This window comes from Oncorhynchus mykiss, chromosome 27 (assembly GCF_013265735.2).
Source record: "Oncorhynchus mykiss isolate Arlee chromosome 27, USDA_OmykA_1.1, whole genome shotgun sequence".
NCBI lineage: Eukaryota > Metazoa > Chordata > Actinopteri > Salmoniformes > Salmonidae > Oncorhynchus > Oncorhynchus mykiss.
In genome coordinates, this window is record NC_048591.1 from 17,785,734 (window position 1) to 17,803,569 (window position 17,836).

Here is a 17,836-nt window from a genome sequence, read left to right on the forward strand (position 1 = left end):
AAACTTTTGACTGGTACTGTATATATACACACATATGTATTGCAAATAAATATACCGTTTGGATGTTTTGGGAATTGTCAATGTTAAAGGCATATGTGCTGTAAGTATTTGTAACATAGACCTAAAGCACAAAGTGGTCTGCAAATAAAGTGTTTTGAAGAAAATCAGACTGCTGTCTTGTCTGAAAAACAGATGTTGTGTATGTATTTGGGCTTTTTGGGAAAGGCTACTTCCCAAATGGAACCTTATTCCCTACATAGTGCACTACTTTTGACCAGAGCCCCTGTATATCACACTACTTCAGACCAGGGCCCATAGGGCTCTGATCAAACATAGTTTACTATGTAGGGAATAGGAATCCATTTGGGACACAGGCAAAATCTTGTTTCTGGGAAAACACGTGATTTATTTCATAACGTTCCTTCTCCAATGCCAAGACTAGAGTCAGAGAAGCTGAGAGGAGGAGAGTTAGGTGGGCTAGAGGAGGTGTTGATGCTGTGTGCATCCCAAATGGCACCCTATTCCCTATGGGCCCTGGTTAAAAGTAGTGCACTATGTAAGGAATAGGGTGCAATTTGAGATCCTGCACCCTGTTCTCTGTGAGCTGCAGCTGCACTCACAAACTGGAACATTACAGACATAGCTGCTTTACAGATAACTTCTACAGTATTTTGTTAAATATTTTGGGGTTGAGACAAGAAAAGAAGACTTTTGTTCCAGTGGCATGATACAGATCAGACGGTAAAGCAGAAAGATGAGGAACACACTGCTTCTGATCATGGCTGCACTGACTGCAGTTAGTGAGCAGAACCCAATGTGAGTTATGTTCTATCCATGCTAATTCTTTGTAGATATATTTTACTTGCATCATTGGTAATTTTCTGTCATGTTCTCAAATATTACTACAGCGTGTGTGTGTGTGTGTGTGTGTGTGTGGTGTGTGTGTGTGTCAGTGGCGGTTGATGACTTTTAGGATGAGGGAGGACAATATTTTGGGGGATGAGCATGGCCTTATTTCTATTACAGCAAATTGGATGACTGTCATTCACATTCCATTCCCCCAAATCAATGTAACATCGATAGATTTAGGTTACTGCATGATACTCTAATTTTCCCTATACCCAGCATGAGGTTTCTGTAACCTAGTCTATGAATGTAATTTTACAACGTAGTTGCACACTCGGTTTGTCTGTTGCCAGTTTGTTTTGTTCGTAAAACCTGCCAGCCTTTGTTTCCCTGCTCCTGCCAGTTTCCCTGCTCCTGCCTGTTTCCCTGCTCCTGCCAGTTTCCCTGCTCCTGCCAGTTTCCCTGCTCCTGCCAGTTTCCCTGCTCCTGCCAGTTTCCCTGCTCCTGCCTGTTTCCCTGCTCCTGCCAGTTTCCCTGCTCCTGCCAGTTTCCCTGCTCCTGCCAGTTTCCCTGCTCATGCCTGTTTCCCTGCTCCTGCCAGTTTCCCTGCTCCTGCCTGTTTCCCTGCTCCTGCCTGTTTCCCTGCTCCTGTTTTCTAGTCCTTCCCGGTTTTGACCGTTCTGTCTGCCCTGACCCTGAGACAGCCTGCCGTTTTGTAGTTTACCCCACGTTCTGGATTACTGACCCCTACCTGCCCTGACCCTGAGACTGCCTGCCGTTCTGGACCCATTACACTCTTCCTGGATTACTGACCCCTTCCTGCCCTGACCCTGAGACTGCCTGCCGTTATGGACCCATTACACCCTTCCTGGATTACTGACCACCGCCTGCCTTGACCTGTCGTTTGCCTGCCCCCGTGGTTGTAATAAACTCTTCTGGGTCTCATCTGGGTCTTACCTAAATGTGATACAGTGTATCCAGAGGAGGACAGAAGCTATCTGCAGTGGTGTCTGCTTTGCTTAATACAAAGAATTTGAATTGATTTATACTTTTACTTTTACTTTTGATACTTAAGTATATTTTACCAATTACATTTAGTTTTGATACATAACTATATTTAGAACCAAATACTTTTAGACTTTTACTCAAGTAGTTTTTTGCTGGGTGACTTTCACCTGACTAGCTTTCTATTAAGGTATCTATACTTTTACTCAAGTATGACAATTGGGTTCTTTTTCCACCTCTGGCTAGCTGTCCTCTAGCTAGCTGTTCTCTGGCTAGCTGTCCTCTGGCTGGCTGTCCTCTGGCTAGCTGTCCTCTGGCAAGCTGTCCTCTGGCTAGCTGTCCTCTGGCTACACCATGGTGCTACCCTACAGAGTGCTGTTGAGGCTACTGCTGACCTTCATTGCAAACAGTGTATTTTAAACAATTATTTTGTGATGTGAATATATTTAGTAAAGTATTATATAATTTTTTTGTCTGTTTCACTATTTTTATGAAATTATCCTCCCACCTACTTAATCCTGCATGTTTGTGTGTGTGTTTGTTTGTGTTCGTGTGTGTGTTTGTTTGTGTTCGGGTGTGTGTTTGTTTGTGTTCGTGTGTGTGTTTGTTTGTGTTCGTGTGTGTGTTTGTTTGTGTTTGTGTGTGTGTTTGTGTATGTTCGTGTGTGTGTTTGTTTGTGTTTGTGTTCGTGTGTGTGTTTGTTTGTGTTTGTGTGTGTTTGCAGATGTCTCATCACTGCTCCCAACATAGTCCACCTGGGAGTAGAGGAGACAGTGACAGTACAGCTCCAGGGAGCTATCAAGCCTACACAGATTACACTATACTTTCTGTACCAAACTGACAATAATAAAGTTCTGTCTGTAAAAAAGCATGTAACTCTCAATGAAGCCAATGGCTATCAGGAGGTGGTGAAAATGAGCGTAAGTATGCAGAAGGCTAACCTCCTTTCATACCCTATGGAACTACTGGAATGTGCATTTATATGATTCTGCCTCTATTATCATGTTTTACAGGTCGTTCCTAGCCTGTACGAAGAGGCAATCAAAAACATAGGAAAAACAAAGACAATTGTGCCATATATCCAACTGGCCGCAGAGAGTAATGACCTCTTAAAAAAAAAAAAAAACGATCCTTTTGTCAACAAAAAAGGGTTATGTCTTCATCCAGACAGACAAACCAATCTACAATCCAGGAGAGAATGGTAAAGTCTCAAATAAAAAATGTTGACTATTATATCTGATTTTAGTTATAATCCCAATTTGTCCTTTTCCAGTCAATTTCAGGGTCTTCACGTTAGACAACTATCTGCTGCCTGTCGAGGAAAGCATCAATGTCAAGATATTTGTACGTTTGCAAGACATCTATCTGTATGTTAAAGTTGTATTATTGTGTTATATTGAATCTCTGTTCTCTAACTAACGTTCACTGTCTCTCTGCAGAACTCCAAAGGCCTGTTGGTGTACAACCAGGCTCTACACTCCAGTAAACTCCTTCAGAGGAACATAATGATCCCTGACGTTGAGACGTAAGTAGGATGTTGACATAAAATCTATGGAACACAGGACATGAGTAGCACCGACCACTACTCTGTCAATATGTTTCAGGGCTGGCCATTGGAAGATTGTTGCCACTTTTATCAACCATCCCATGTCCAACTCTTCAGTGGAGTTTGAGGTCAGGGAATATGGTGAGTATCAAAAATAGGTTGCGTGACTCTATGATACGGCCCAACAACAACAAAGTGAAGCTCACCTCTATTTCTTTCAGTTCTTCCTACTTTTGAGGTGACGATAACAGCTTTGAAGCCATATTATTTAGTGACAGAAGAATCCTTTCAATTCAGCGTCTCTGTAAGGTGAGATTGTTGAAGCAGATTGTATTTATGGACTGTTTTGTGAATTGTTCATAGCATGTCAAGTAAATGTGTGTTGATTGCAGGTACACCTATGGCAAAGGTGTCAATGGCATAGCTTATGTTAGATTTGGACTAATAGACAGAGAAGGCAAAATAATACATCTACCTGGCCTAGAAAACAAGACTTCTGTGAGTTCACTTTATCATCTTAAAAATGTACATTAAAAAATGTCAAATTAAATTTGAAATTAAACATTTTCTGATTGTAGAGTTATTGTTTTGTATCCAGGCCAGTTCCATTGACTTTTTTCTGGTGTAATGTAGATTCAAGACGGTGTCGCCAGCATTACCCTGCCAACTGAAGACCTACGTGGGAAAGCAGAAAAGCAAAACATCCAACACATGGAGGGATACAATCTGTACATAGCTGTTACAGTTTTAGAAACAGCAAGTAAGTCCTTCATTCAGTCAGATAAAACATGACCATGCCAGCGGATTCAGGTATTTTCTCTTGGATATTGTGCTGTATGACAGTAACTGTCACTCTGTCTGTCTTTGTCTCTCGCTCTCTCAGGCGGAGATTTAGAAGAAGCTGAGAGCACTTCAGTAAAGATAGTGACGTCTCCATACATCCTTGACATGTCTAAGACTAAGAAATACTTCACACCTGGAGGAAAGTTCTCTATTCTGGTACTGTGTGGTCATTTCTGCACTCTAAGACAAACTTTAACGCCACAGAGTAAAATATAATTGTATTCATTCAGGACATCATATTGAGATGAACAAATCCCTTTTCCAAATGAGACGTACAATAGTTATCGGTGTTATCAATTGTATTGGCCTTACCATTAAGAATATGACTGTATCTATAGACATAGTCTTCTGGGCATATGCTGCATGTTTCCTTCTCAGGCCACTACCACCCACCCAGATGGATCCCCAGCCCCTGACCTCCGTATGAGGGCTTCAGTGTCAGTGACCTCTGTAGGAGGCACACAGGAGTCTAAGATGGAGGGATCCGGTAACTCTAAGGGTGAGGCTGTTCTCACCTTCGAAGTGCCCAAACTGGCCACGTCTATGGATATCAAGGTACAGGACAGACACAGAGAACTTTCAACTTTCAATCAACACTGTAGTTATGTCAAGTGTTCTATGTGGCTCTAATTTCCATGGGAGGTAATATTGACGTACTGTAACTTTGCACTGTATGTTCTTGTCTCTCCAGATGTTTGCTGAGGGAGAGGATAAAGAGGTAGTAGTGAGTGATGCCAAAATGACAGTGTCAGCAGTCCAGTCTGAGGGGAACAGCTACCTGAGTGTAGAGATAGAACATGTCACCCTGGAGCCTGGAGGAACCATGGCGGTCACTCTCAGAGACATCACCCCTCCAGGCACCCCACGACCAGCCTACATCTACTATATGGTAACATATTGGAGTATCAGTCCATTCTAATAATGGATGGAGATAACCATTTACCACTTCTGCAACATACTTTATCTGTGCATAGCTTCACGTTTCCATACACTACATAGCTGTCATAGCTGTAACCAACATCAATATAGGCACTTTGGGGTTGAGAAATTTACATTTTCAAAATCTGTAGTGAAGAGTAATAATGTGTTATTTCCTCTGTTTCCATTCTGTGTCAGGTCCTGAGTAAGGGCAGAGTGGTCCAGATGAACAGGGTCCAGAGGACTGAGCTGACCACCTTCAGTCTGCCCTACAGTCTTGACCTAGTCCCTTCCTTCAGACTGGTGGCCTACTACTTCACACAGGCACCAGAGAAGACTACCATAGTGGCTGACTCTGTATGGGCCGATGTCAAAGATATCTGCAAAGGACAGGTTCTATAGTCACCGCTTGTTTCTCTACTTCTACTCTTACTACACTTAGCCAGTTATGGTATTCTCCTGTTGTCAGTGCTGTGCATCAAGAAGGCACATTTTATGATTTTAACTTGACTAATAAAGATCAATCAAAGTGATGTAGTTTTGCATGGAGGCAGACTGTGACAGTGTCTGTGTTGCTCTGTTTTCAGATCGAGATCCTTCCATTTAAAGAGCATAAACCAGCTGACTTGGTGACTGTGGTGGTCCGTACAGACCAGGGAGACAAGGTAGCTCTGGCTGCTGTAGACACAGCTGTTTACATCCTCAACAAGAACAACAAACTCACTCCTCAGAAGGTACAGAACCTCTGTCTGTCACACACTTACCAGGTTGAATGAATAGCTACATACAGTATGTGTGCCTGCTGGTGATATTTAAATTTCAATGTGACTTCCGGGTTAAATAAAGATGAAATGATAAAGTAACATAACATTATTAGTCTGGATTTTGGCTCAGTCTCAGGTGTATGTTGACAGCTTCACAAGGCTATGACCTGGTATCAGCTAATAGAGCATTTCCTAAGCTAATTCCTGGAGGCCCAAAGGGGTGTACGTTCTGTTTTTTGCCCCAGCACTACACAGCTGATTCAAATAACCAAAGCGTGATGATGAGTTGATCATTTGAATCAGCTGTGTAGTCCTAAGGCAAAAACCAAAATGTGCACCCCTTGGTGTCCTCTGGATCGCGTTTGGAAAACACTGAGCTAATGTACTGTATCACAGAGAGCAGGTTTGTCTGTGAAGATACAGTATACCTGAGAATGTATCTCCCCGTGTATGTACTGTGTTTATCTACTGTATGTACAGGACAGTATGTACTGTTATATGTATCTACTGAATGTACAGGACAGGATGTGTTTGTCTACCAGGGAGAATGGGATATGCAAAAGACAAATATCTGTTGTTCATGTAGTAAATGGATCAATAAAGTAATCTTCTTCCTTAGATGTTTGCCTACATGAACTCCTATGACCTGGCGTGTTCTATGGGAGGGGGCAGGAACTCCCAGTCTGTGTTACAGGACGCTGGGCTCACCTTTATAACCAACTGGGTGGATACAGAGAATCACGTGAGAAATGGTACGGTTTACATTCAGACATTTAACTCATTATAATGTTGAATGAATAGTACATGTACGGATCCTGGTTGGTAAAAGCACATCACTGCTGCTGCTGTTGTTGATGGAATTTATTCCACACAATATTGTAAAATGATTTTTCTTTTGTCCTCTGATCAGATTACTCCTGTAACACCAGAAGAGAGAAGAGAGCCTTGAACCATCACCAGGCTTTCTCTGATATCAGTAGGTGTAGCAGTAACCCCAGCAAACCAAAATTGGTTCTGTGAAAGTTCCCAGAATTTTCTTTAGGTCGCAGCAAATGTTCTCATAACACAAAAGTGTCCAGTCTTGCTGATGATTATAGAACGTTTGTATAAAACATTTGCCTGATGATACAAGATCATTCCTATAACACATTTCATATGTTCTTTAAAGGTTCCCAGAATGTTTCTTTAGGTTGGAACATTGTGGGGGCATCACAAAAGATATCTTTCCAAAACACAAAAACGATCCAGTTGTGCGGACGATCCTACAATGTTTATTTTAAGGGGCAAAAAAAACATTCAACTAATGTACAAGCTGTTCCCAGACCACATTTTGTCTGTTCTTTAAAGGTTCCCAGAATGTTTCATTAAGTTCTGGGAACATTGTGGGGATATGGCAACTGTGCAGTTGTGCTGACATTCAGATAATGTTTGTATCAGGGTGCACAAAACATTGTTTTGATGTTGCAAGAATGTTGACAGAACAGCCTTTCTGAGTTCTTTAAAGGTTCCCAGAACATTTGTTGTAACCTGGTGGGTACATTACAAGGGATATGCTCAGTTATGATGATATTCATACAATGTCTAAGTTAGGTTGCACAGGACATTCCCTTAATGTTGTAAGAATGTTGACAGAACATATGAATTAAGTCTTGGATGTTGTCTGGGATGTTGCAAAAATATTCTTATGATATTCACAAAGGTTGCACAGAACATTCCCACAATGTTGCACAATGTTCCACAATTTCCAAATAGGTCCGTTTTTATGACGTTCATAGCATATTTGTTTTAGGTTCAACATAATATTCCATTGATGTTCACCCAATATACATTTAGCCTTTTCTTAGAGGCAAAAGTGATCCTAGATCATCAGTCATAGTCTTGGATACCATGTAAAACATTTTAGTGAACTTTAGGAGAACATTCCAAGGATATTTAACTTTTTGTATTTTGTTTAATCCTAATGCTAGATCAAACCCTATCTAGAACTTAATGGGAATCTTAGCTAATGTTCTGGGACTGTTCCCTGTTTGGTGGGACTTCTATTCTCCCTCCATCCTCTGAGCATGCTAGTTTTACTCTTATGGTGAGAGTATCAACTATTATTAGTTATGTAAGACGGACAGCACTCCAAAGAATATCTTTCAATAATCCTTCCTAGACAATTGTTCAGATATGTTTCAGCAAAAACGTTCCTTAGCAAATGACATGTATATAATGTATTAGTTAGACACAGAGTTCTTGTCTGCAGTCAACAGGTACCCAGATAATATGGAGAAGAGGTGTTGTCAGGATGGGGCCAGGTTTAACAGCCTGGGTCTGTCCTGTGAGAGTCGTCATGCTAAAACCACCCACAAGTCTATTTCCTGTCGCACTGCCTTCCTCAAGTGCTGCAGAGATGCCACCAAGCTGAGGAACAACATCAAGAAGACCAGGAAGACATATAGCCTGGCTAGAAGTACACTATATTATTATATTATTACATTAGTAGTTGGACAATAATATCTAAGAAGAATCTTACAATCTCCAGATTATTGTGGCGCATTCAGTATTAGATAAATCAATACTTTTGTATTTTTGCAGACTAGTTGTACTACAGTATATGCACATATTTTGCATTGATTAAGCTGAACATTTTTGAATGTTTTCTGAGAATATGCACATCTCCCTGTCCTCTTCCCTGTCCTCCTGTCTAGTGGACGATGATATGGATGAGGAGGAGGCCATAGATGAGGTGTCTGTCCACCTGCGCTCTTACTTCCCTCAGACCTGGATGTGGGACATCGTTGATGTGGAGCCCTCTGGTCTCGTAAGGTAACCTGGTAATCTGCAACATCGTGGACTTCAGGGCCACGTCCCAAACGACACTCTATTCCCTATATAGTGCAGTACTTTTGACTAGTAGACTAGGGAATAAGGTGCCATTTGGGACACAAGCCAGGACTGTCATGACTGGGGCCCAGAGTTTTCCCTGACCATGTGAACAGACTGGGTCAAACCTGGAAGCCAATATACTGTAGTGTAACTAGTAGTTAAATCATGTTGTATGTTATTATTTTCAGACACAGTATTGCTGTCCCTGACTCCATCACTACCTGGGAGGTTCAAGCAGTGGGAATCTCTAAAACAAAAGGCAGATCAACTCTTCTTTCTAACCTAAGACCATTACATTATCCTGGTCCCAAATCTGTTTGTGCTCTTGCCAACTCAGTTTGACATTGATTGTCAAGCCAACCATGACAACGAGTGACAAGAAGTTGTCATGATAACACAAAGAGACTGGCGCTCAGGTTATCATTACGCCATTAGACTTTCAGAGGACATTCATCAAGTGGTTAATGTTAGTGATGGCTTTCCCTTCAGGGTTTTGTATAGCTGAGCCCAAGCCTCTGGTGGTGTTCCAGGACTTCTTTGTCTCGCTCAGACTGCCCTATTCTGTGAAGAGAAACGAACAGCTGCAGGTGAAAGCTGTTGTGTACAACTACAGAACCGACAGTATGGAGGTAACTTGTTTTCTTAAAACAGTATATGTCAAAACAATATATTCAAATCCAAAATGCCCCCAACAGCCATTTATTCAAATAAACAGCAGTTGCAGACATTATCATCTGTAGATTCCTTTGATAGACATTTTGACTATACTTACATCTACTGCCATGTCTACTGTATGTGTTTCTCTCTGTGAAGGTGACAGTAGAGCTGGCGTGGGTGGAGGGTCTGTGCAGTGCAGGGGGAGACAGAGGGGACAAGGAGGTGGTGACAGTACCTGGTAAGTCTGCTGTCCCTGTCTACTTCACCGTGGTTCCTCTGGTCATAGGAAACATCCCTATCCAGGTAGAGGCCTACACTAAGACCGCTCGCGACCAGATCAAGAAGGACCTCAAAGTCACGGTATGAACACACCACTGACAAATGTTTCAACTTCTATCACTTTTCTCCTTCTAATACGCAGTAGTTCTACTCTATGTCTCTATAGTACATTAGGCTACATGTTGTTCTCACTTCTTTATTGTGCTGAACACAACTGGCAACATGTGGATTTTAATCTCTTTTTACCATTTTTCTCCCATTTTACAAAATTAATTTGATCACCCTGTTGCAGGCATGACATTTAAAACGTGTAGTGTTTTTGAGGTTTAAAAGGGTCTGGAGTTTGTAATTTCCAGTTTGACATTTCAGACTTGATTTTCCCTTATGTAAAAAAATGAGCAACCCTTACAAAAATGTCATAATTCAAATTTATTCAAAGGATTATTTTCCTGCTGTAGCGAACTGGCTCAAATTCAGATCCTACATCTGTATAAGTCTGTATAACCATTCTGAATGAGACTCTCACCTTTTGTTCTGTTATACAGGGGGAAGGGGAACTGGTCTCAATACAACATGAATACAACATTGATGGGAATGGTAATGTTGTTTATCAGAACATCAGACCTCGGTAGTTAAAGGGACATTGATGCAAACAAGCCAAATCAGACATTGAGTTAAAACAGGTTCTCGACTTCTTATCTATGTTGCACAGCTGCCAAGTCAATCGAACTTAAAATCCCACCTCCTCCTAGTGCTGTACCTGGACTGGAATCTGACGCCTACATCAGTGTCAAAGGTAAGTAGGGTCCACAGACTCGCTCTACCCACACTTTTAGACAGACTTTCTGTTCATGTGGGGTCTGTAGTACTGAATGTTTACATTTAAAAATATATATATATTGTTCCAGGAGATATTATTTCAGACTAGGAGTCTTCCCTGACCAATCTCCAGGTCTAGTTAACTACTATAAGGGGGAAACCTCCTGGTCCCATGTATAAGCTCTGTGCCCATGTACCCCCCATGTAGGTGGCGTGATGGGAGAGTCCGTGGAGAACTGTCTGAACCTGGATGGAGTGGACCGGCTCATCTCCCTACCCATGGGGTGTGCGGAGCAGACAATGGTCACCATGTCTCCAGCCATCCACGCCATGAGATACCTGGACACCACGGGACAGTGGATCGACCTGAAGGCTGAACGCAGAGACGAAGCTCAGGCCATGATACAGGCTGGTGAGGGGACACCGGGGACATCTTAAGTTAATCACTTTGAGACATCTACCCTTGTGGGAATCAAACAGTTGAAATGAATTGATTCTTTCTCTTTCCAAGGATACGGCAGAATCCTGACCTTCAAGAAGACAGACGGATCCTATGGAGCTTTCCTGTCAACCCCAAGCAGTGTTTGGTTGACAGCCTTTATAGCCAAGGAGTTGTCCCAGTGCAGGGACGTGATTTCAGTGGAGGACTCCTACATCCAACAGTCCATCTCCTACCTGGTGTCTAAACAGCTGTCCAGTGGAGGCTTCACTGACCCTAACCCACTCTATGACCGCACCATGCAGGTAAGAATACTTTATTCAATTCAATTCAATTCAAGGGCTTTATTGGCATGGGAAACATGTGTTAACATTGCCAAAGCAAGTGAGGTAGATAATATATAAAGTAAATATATAAAGTGAAATAAATAATACAAATGAACAGTAAACATTACACATACAGACATTTCAAAACAATAAAGACATTACAAATGTCATATTATATATATATATATATATATATATATATATATATATATACAGTGTTTTAACAATGTACAAATGGTTAAGGTATACAATGGAAAATAAATTGGCATAAATATGGGTTGTATTTACAATGGTGTTTGTTCTTCACTGGTTGCCCTTTTCTCGTGGCAACAGGTGACAAATCTTGCTGCTGTGATGGCACACTGTGGAATTTCACCCAGTAGATATGGGAGTTTATCAAAATTGGATTTGTTTTCGAATTCTTTGTGGATCTGTGTAATCTGAGGGAAATATGTCTCTCTAATATGGTCATACATTGGGCAGGAGGTTAGGAAGTGCAGCTCAGTTTCCACCTCATTTTGTGGGCAGTGAGCACATAGCCTGTCTTCTCGAGAGCCATGTCTGCCTACGGCGGCCTTTCTCAATAGCAAGGCTATGCTCACTGAGTCTGTACATAGTCAAAGCTTTCCTTAATTTTGGGTCAGTCACAGTGGTCAGGTATTCTGCCGCTGTGTACTCTCTGTGTAGGGCCAAATAGCATTCTAGTTTGCTCTGTTTTTTTGTAAATTCTTTCCAATGTGTCAAGTAATTATCTTTTTGTTTTCTCATGATTTGGTTGGGTCTAATTGTCCTGGGGCTCTGTATTCATCTGTGTGAAAATGTGTTTTCTGCTGTACCCAATCACTTCAATATAGACACACATACACAAAAACACATTCGGTTGGAGTAGCTGGAGCAGTGGGCAGCCACAGTGCGCCGCATGGTGAGCAGTTTATTGGTTAAGTGCCTTGCTCAAGGGCACAGCAGCTGGAGATGTCATCTTTCTAGGATTTGTCACCTAACAACCCTCTAGTCGTCTCGTCCAATTTTTTTCAGCCCGTCAGGGATTCGAACTGGCAAATTTCCGGTAGCAATCCCACGCCTCTAACCTCTATGTATGACCCAAATGTTCTCCATGACCGGACCATGCAGGTACACTACCATAACATACAATACATTACTGTGTCTTTACCTGTCTGCTATCTCTCTATTCCCATCAGGGTGGAGTGGGAGGGTTTGAGGGAGAGGTGTCCCTGACAGCGTTCGTTCTGATAGCCATGCACCACGCTGTGCCGCTGTACACTGAAGGACAAGACTCAGAAGTGGTAATACATCATTCAAGTCATGGACTTAACCTTAACATCACTGACTTAACCTGACTAAAAGTTGTGGAATTATCCTAAATGGGCAAATAGGTTTTGCAACAGTATACACCAGAATGAAGCTCATGCATATTGCTAATTATAATGCTAAATCTACCCACCATTTCCATGTTAGAGGTATGCTATGGAGCAGGCTAAGGTCTACCTGGGGTCGAAGCTGGACTCCCTTGAGAGGCCCTTCGCTGTATCCATCACCTCCTATGCCCTCTCTCTAACGTCCCCTGGTGGAGATGCTGCTTCCACGGCTCAGACCAAACTCAGGGCTTTGGCACACTGCGACAACGGTCAGTACCTTGTAACTTTACTAGTCATCTGGATAAGAGGGACTATGGGTTAGCTAATTGTCATATTACTTCAGTAGTCCTCTAGATCAGAGGGCTATATTCGTCTACCACAAGTGTTTACATAAATACTGTTAATTAATTCCTTTTGGACATAAACCTGATTTGATAAATAGCTCCTGTAAAGTATTACAGGTAGTGGCTGGAGAAAGTCTACATATGGTTTTCTGCGTAGACAACGATTTCCTTGGCTGTATGAATATTGAGTGAAGTACGCAGATATACACAATGACAATATTTAAACAGCCGAGGGCGACAGATTACTGATTGTCTCCCCTGCAAAAGTATGCCGCTGTTAAAGTGGGGGCTGAACTTCCTGATTTGGCCTTGTTTTCCGTCTTGGTCATTAGGAAATACAGCGGCCGTGTCTTGGGGTGGTGGTTTAATGTGGGTGTCTTGTTTGTGTTGAGCCATTGACATTCTAATCCCATAGGGATATCGAATGTCAAACCAAATTGACCATGGGCATTACGATCGTGTCGCGAGAAGCTGCACTCCGAATTGATTACTTGGGTTAGGCCAGCTGTGGGCATGTTTGACCAAACCCAATAAACTGTTTCGGTACCCTGCTTTCCATGACATAACATTTTCTTCCTATCATCTCGCAAATGACCGTTTCGAACAACACTGACCAAATTATCCTATTTATAAATTCAGGTCAATTTTGACACTAGAATACATGTTTGACTCATCGATGGCACATATGCCGTTTTCAAAAGGAGAACTTACTCGCTCTTTAAAGTTACTGTACACTCTTAGAAAAGGTTCGAATTGGAACCCAAAAGGGTTCTAGAAGCGAAAGAAACCCACATCTATTTTGGCGAGGTGCTGGCTCGCGAAGTAGAACACTTGAACAATTAAAGGGGAGCCGCACACTCTAGGAGCTCAGATGCAATACTTCAATAACCTCATATCCAACATCTCGACAGACAGCTCGTCTTCATCAGGGTATAATGACGAACACTGCGGGTGACTAGTTTATATAGTGTCAAAGGACACACACAGGTGTCTGTAATCATGGCCGGGTGTGGCCTGATATCGTTGGTTAATTCTCATATATTAAAATAACATACCAAAAACATGAATGGATAGCATACGATCATAGATACAATTTGGCTACATAGGCCTACAGACATTTACATCAGAACAATCACAATAATGACTTCAGATCAACGTCTACGTTGAGACCGAAGTGAGCAAGGGTCTTTAAATTAAAGATCCAGGCAGCCTCTTGTTTTAACAATAAATTGTCGAGGTCACCCCCTCTCCTAGGGAGAGTGACATGTTCGGTGCCAATATAACATAGGGATGAAATCGAGTGGTTTGCTTCCAAAAAGTAGACCGGAACTGGGTAAGTCAAGTTTTTGCACCTAATGGTGCTACGATGCTCTGAGGTACGTACTTTTAATTCGCGCTTTGTTAACCCACATCCTTTTTACCACAAGGACAAGTTATAAGATAAATAACTGCCTTAGCGGAGCACGTGATAACACCTTTGAATGGGATCTGTTTCCCAGCCATTACACTTGTAATTTCCATCCAGTAGGGGCGCAAATAGAGGTTGTTCAGGAATATCTTGGGGTGGTAAATCAGAGTGTACCAATTGGTCTCTGAGATTTCTGCCCCGAGAGAACACGACCACAGGATGGTCCGAAAACACAATAACGTTACCGATACTGTCATCGGATCTTAGAATGTGCCAATGTTTGTGGAAGATTCCCTTAATTTGTTTAGAGCACTTTGAATAGCGGGTAGTTAGAACGCAAGAATGCTTATTTTTGTGAGATTGACCTTGAAAAAGATCATGTCGCGTTTTGTTTTAAATTTTCTCAATGGCAGTATTAGTCTGACCATTTTTGTACATCTTCTCCTTGACTTTTCTTTGCATATTATTTCATATTATTTGCTAATTCTTTTGATTCGACAGAATTGGCTGTAGGGCAAACTTTTTTCCAAGGGAAGCGGGTGACAACTATCAGCCCTCAACAAACTGTTACGATCAATAGGTTTCCTGTAAAGATCAGTGTATAGAACTTTATCTTCACACAAGATCAGAAGATCAAGGACATTTATTTGAAATGTGTCAGATTGTATAGTAAATCTCAGATGCTCAGAATTTAAGAAAAGCATGGAACGCCTGGAGCTGTTTTGCATCACCCCTCCATATTACAAAAATATCATCAATATACCGTTTCCACATAATAATGTTAGGCAAGAAAATATTTTTGAGAGGATTGAAAATGGACTGTTTCTCCATGTAGCCCACATACACATTAGCATAGTTAGGAACCATGGGGGATCCCATAGCAGTACCCTTCGTCTGAATAAAGAAGTCATTTAGAAACATGAAATAGTTGTGTGAGTAGTATTTCAGCCAATGTTATAATGCATGCACTGGAAGGTAGTTCATTAGGGTCACGTTGCAGAATAACATTTTACAGAGCTTCAATACCGCCCTCGTGTGGAATATTTGTGTATAACGACTCAACATCAAAAGTAACTAACAACGTATTATCAGGGAAAGGATCGAGAGATTCAATAATAGAGATCATACTGCTGGTCGAGTTTGCGATGTCTCGATAGAATGATTGCGATTGGCTGGAGGTATAAAATAACTCTTACGTCTAAAAGGAGTCGGAGTATGTGCAGGTGAGTAAACTACTGGTTCAGTAGAAATATTACGATTAGAGAAGCTAAAGTATTCCCTTAAATGGATGTTTCTAAAAAACTTAAACGTGTCTACCTTAACATCAAAATATAGCACAAAATATAACCCTTTATTAAGTAAGGAGACATGGGCAGGGCTCAATATCTTGCTTGATAAATTAAAGACATTCAGTCCCGCGGGTTCTGGGACCAGCTCCTTGCAGAGCTGTGCGTTTCTCTTCAATTGTGTTATCCCATTTCAATAAAATACTTTTTCAACTGGTCAACAATTAATGTAATTAAATCAATAGAGCATTTGTTCAGGATGGCACACCAGCGCTCACAGAAATAATCTGTGCGCTGTCCCAATGGTGGTTCTTTTTGCCACCTTACCCAAAAGGGTTCTACCTGGAACAAAAAAGGTTCTAACTGGAAACAAAAAAAGGTTCTACTTGCAACCCCAAAAAGTTATTCAAAAAGTTATCCTATGGGGACCGTCTAGATACAATCTTAGATAAAAGGTGCTATCTCTCTCCTGTAGAGGAAGCTACATGTCACTGGGAGGCCAGTGATGCTCTAAGGCTGAGTGGGGAGAAGAGGGCCAATCGGGTTCCCCAGGCAAAGGCCATCTCTGTGGAGACCACGGCCTACGCCCTGCTCCAGACGGTGGCGGAGGAAGACGTGACGTATGCGACGCACATTGCCCGCTGGCTCACTGAGCAGAGGCAGTATGGAGGAGGGTTCCGCTCTACACAGGTAGGTACTTTAGGACAAGCCACCAGTAGACAGATGGGTAGGTACTGTAGGACAAGCCACCAGTAGACAGACGGGTAGGTACTGTAGGACAAGCCACCAGTAGACAGATGGGTAGGTACTGTAGCCACCAGCAGACAGACGGGTAGGTACTGTAGGACAAGCCACCAGTAGACAGACGGGTAGGTACTGTAGGATAAGCCACCAGTAGACAGACGGGTAGGTACTGTAGCCACCAGTAGACAGATGGGTAGGTACTGTAGCCACCAGTAGACAGATGGGTAGGTACTGTAGGACAAGCCACCAGTAGACAGATGGGTAGGTACTGTAGCCACCAGTAGACAGACGGGTAGGTACTGTAGGACAAGCCACCAGTAGACAGACGGGTAGGTACTGTAGGACAAGCCACCAGTAGACAGACGGGTATGTACTGTAGCCACCAGTAGACAGACGGGTAGGTACTGTAGGACAAGCCACCAGTAGACAGACGGGTAGGTACTGTAGCCACCAGTAGACAGATGGGTAGGTACTGTAGGACAAGCCACCAGTAGACAGACGGGTAGGTACTGTAGCCACCAGTAGACAGACGGGTAGGTACTGTAGGACAAGCCACCAGTAGACAGACGGATAGGTACTGTAGCCACCAGTAGACAGATGGGTAGGTACTGTAGCCACCAGTAGACAGATGGGTAGGTACTGTAGGACAAGCCACTAGTAGACAGACGGGTAGGTACTGTAGGACAAGCCACCAGTAGACAGACGGGTAGGTCTGTAGCCGCCAGTAGACAGATGGGTAGGTACTGTAGGACAAGCCACCAGCAGACAGACGGGTAGGTACTGTAGCCACCAGTAGACAGACGGGTAGGTACTGTAGGATAAGCCACCAGTAGACAGACGGGTAGGTACTGTAGGACAAGCCACCAGTAGACAGACGGGTAGGTACTGTAGGACAAGCCACCAGTAGACAGATGGGTAGGTACTGTAGCCACCAGTAGACATATGGGTAGGTACTGTAGGACAAGCCACCAGTAGACAGATGGGTAGGTACTGTAGGACAAGCCACCAGTAGACAGACGGGTAGGTACTGTAGGACAAGCCACCAGTAGACAGATGGGTAGGTACTGTAGGACAAGCCACCAGTAGACAGATGGGTAGGTACTGTAGCCACCAGTAGACAGATGGGTAGGTGCTGTAGCCACCAGTAGACAGATGGGTAGGTACTTCAGGACAAGCCACCAGTAGACAGATGGGTAGGTACTTTAGGACAAGCCACCAGTAGACAGATGGGTAGGTACTTTAGGACAAGCCACCAGTAGACAGACGGGTAGGTACTGTAGGACAAGCCACCAGCTGACAGACGGGTAGGTACTGTAGGACAAGCCACCAGTAGAGAGACGGGTAGGCACTGTAGGACAAGCCACC

General features: G+C 42.7%; 1 protein-coding gene across 1 annotated transcript in view; it reads left to right on the top strand.

The window, feature by feature from the left end:
• The first annotated feature begins 541 nt into the window (after positions 1 to 541).
• Positions 542 to 17,836, top strand: part of LOC110507666 (complement C4-B) — a 28,221-nt gene continuing 10,926 nt past the window's right edge. Inside the window, 29 exon segments of the mRNA XM_036965529.1 lie at positions 542 to 816; positions 2,576 to 2,771; positions 2,865 to 2,968; positions 2,970 to 3,052; positions 3,125 to 3,195; positions 3,291 to 3,376; positions 3,456 to 3,538; positions 3,619 to 3,706; positions 3,790 to 3,895; positions 4,031 to 4,157; positions 4,281 to 4,396; positions 4,619 to 4,795; positions 4,932 to 5,129; positions 5,357 to 5,551; positions 5,746 to 5,892; positions 6,542 to 6,674; positions 6,833 to 6,898; positions 8,171 to 8,377; positions 8,616 to 8,733; positions 8,982 to 9,052; positions 9,283 to 9,422; positions 9,607 to 9,810; positions 10,275 to 10,326; positions 10,442 to 10,525; positions 10,757 to 10,960; positions 11,060 to 11,292; positions 12,513 to 12,617; positions 12,790 to 12,958; positions 16,203 to 16,417. Coding sequence (XP_036821424.1) covers positions 755 to 816; positions 2,576 to 2,771; positions 2,865 to 2,968; positions 2,970 to 3,052; positions 3,125 to 3,195; positions 3,291 to 3,376; positions 3,456 to 3,538; positions 3,619 to 3,706; positions 3,790 to 3,895; positions 4,031 to 4,157; positions 4,281 to 4,396; positions 4,619 to 4,795; positions 4,932 to 5,129; positions 5,357 to 5,551; positions 5,746 to 5,892; positions 6,542 to 6,674; positions 6,833 to 6,898; positions 8,171 to 8,377; positions 8,616 to 8,733; positions 8,982 to 9,052; positions 9,283 to 9,422; positions 9,607 to 9,810; positions 10,275 to 10,326; positions 10,442 to 10,525; positions 10,757 to 10,960; positions 11,060 to 11,292; positions 12,513 to 12,617; positions 12,790 to 12,958; positions 16,203 to 16,417 — 3,840 coding nt within the window. The 5' untranslated portion in view covers positions 542 to 754.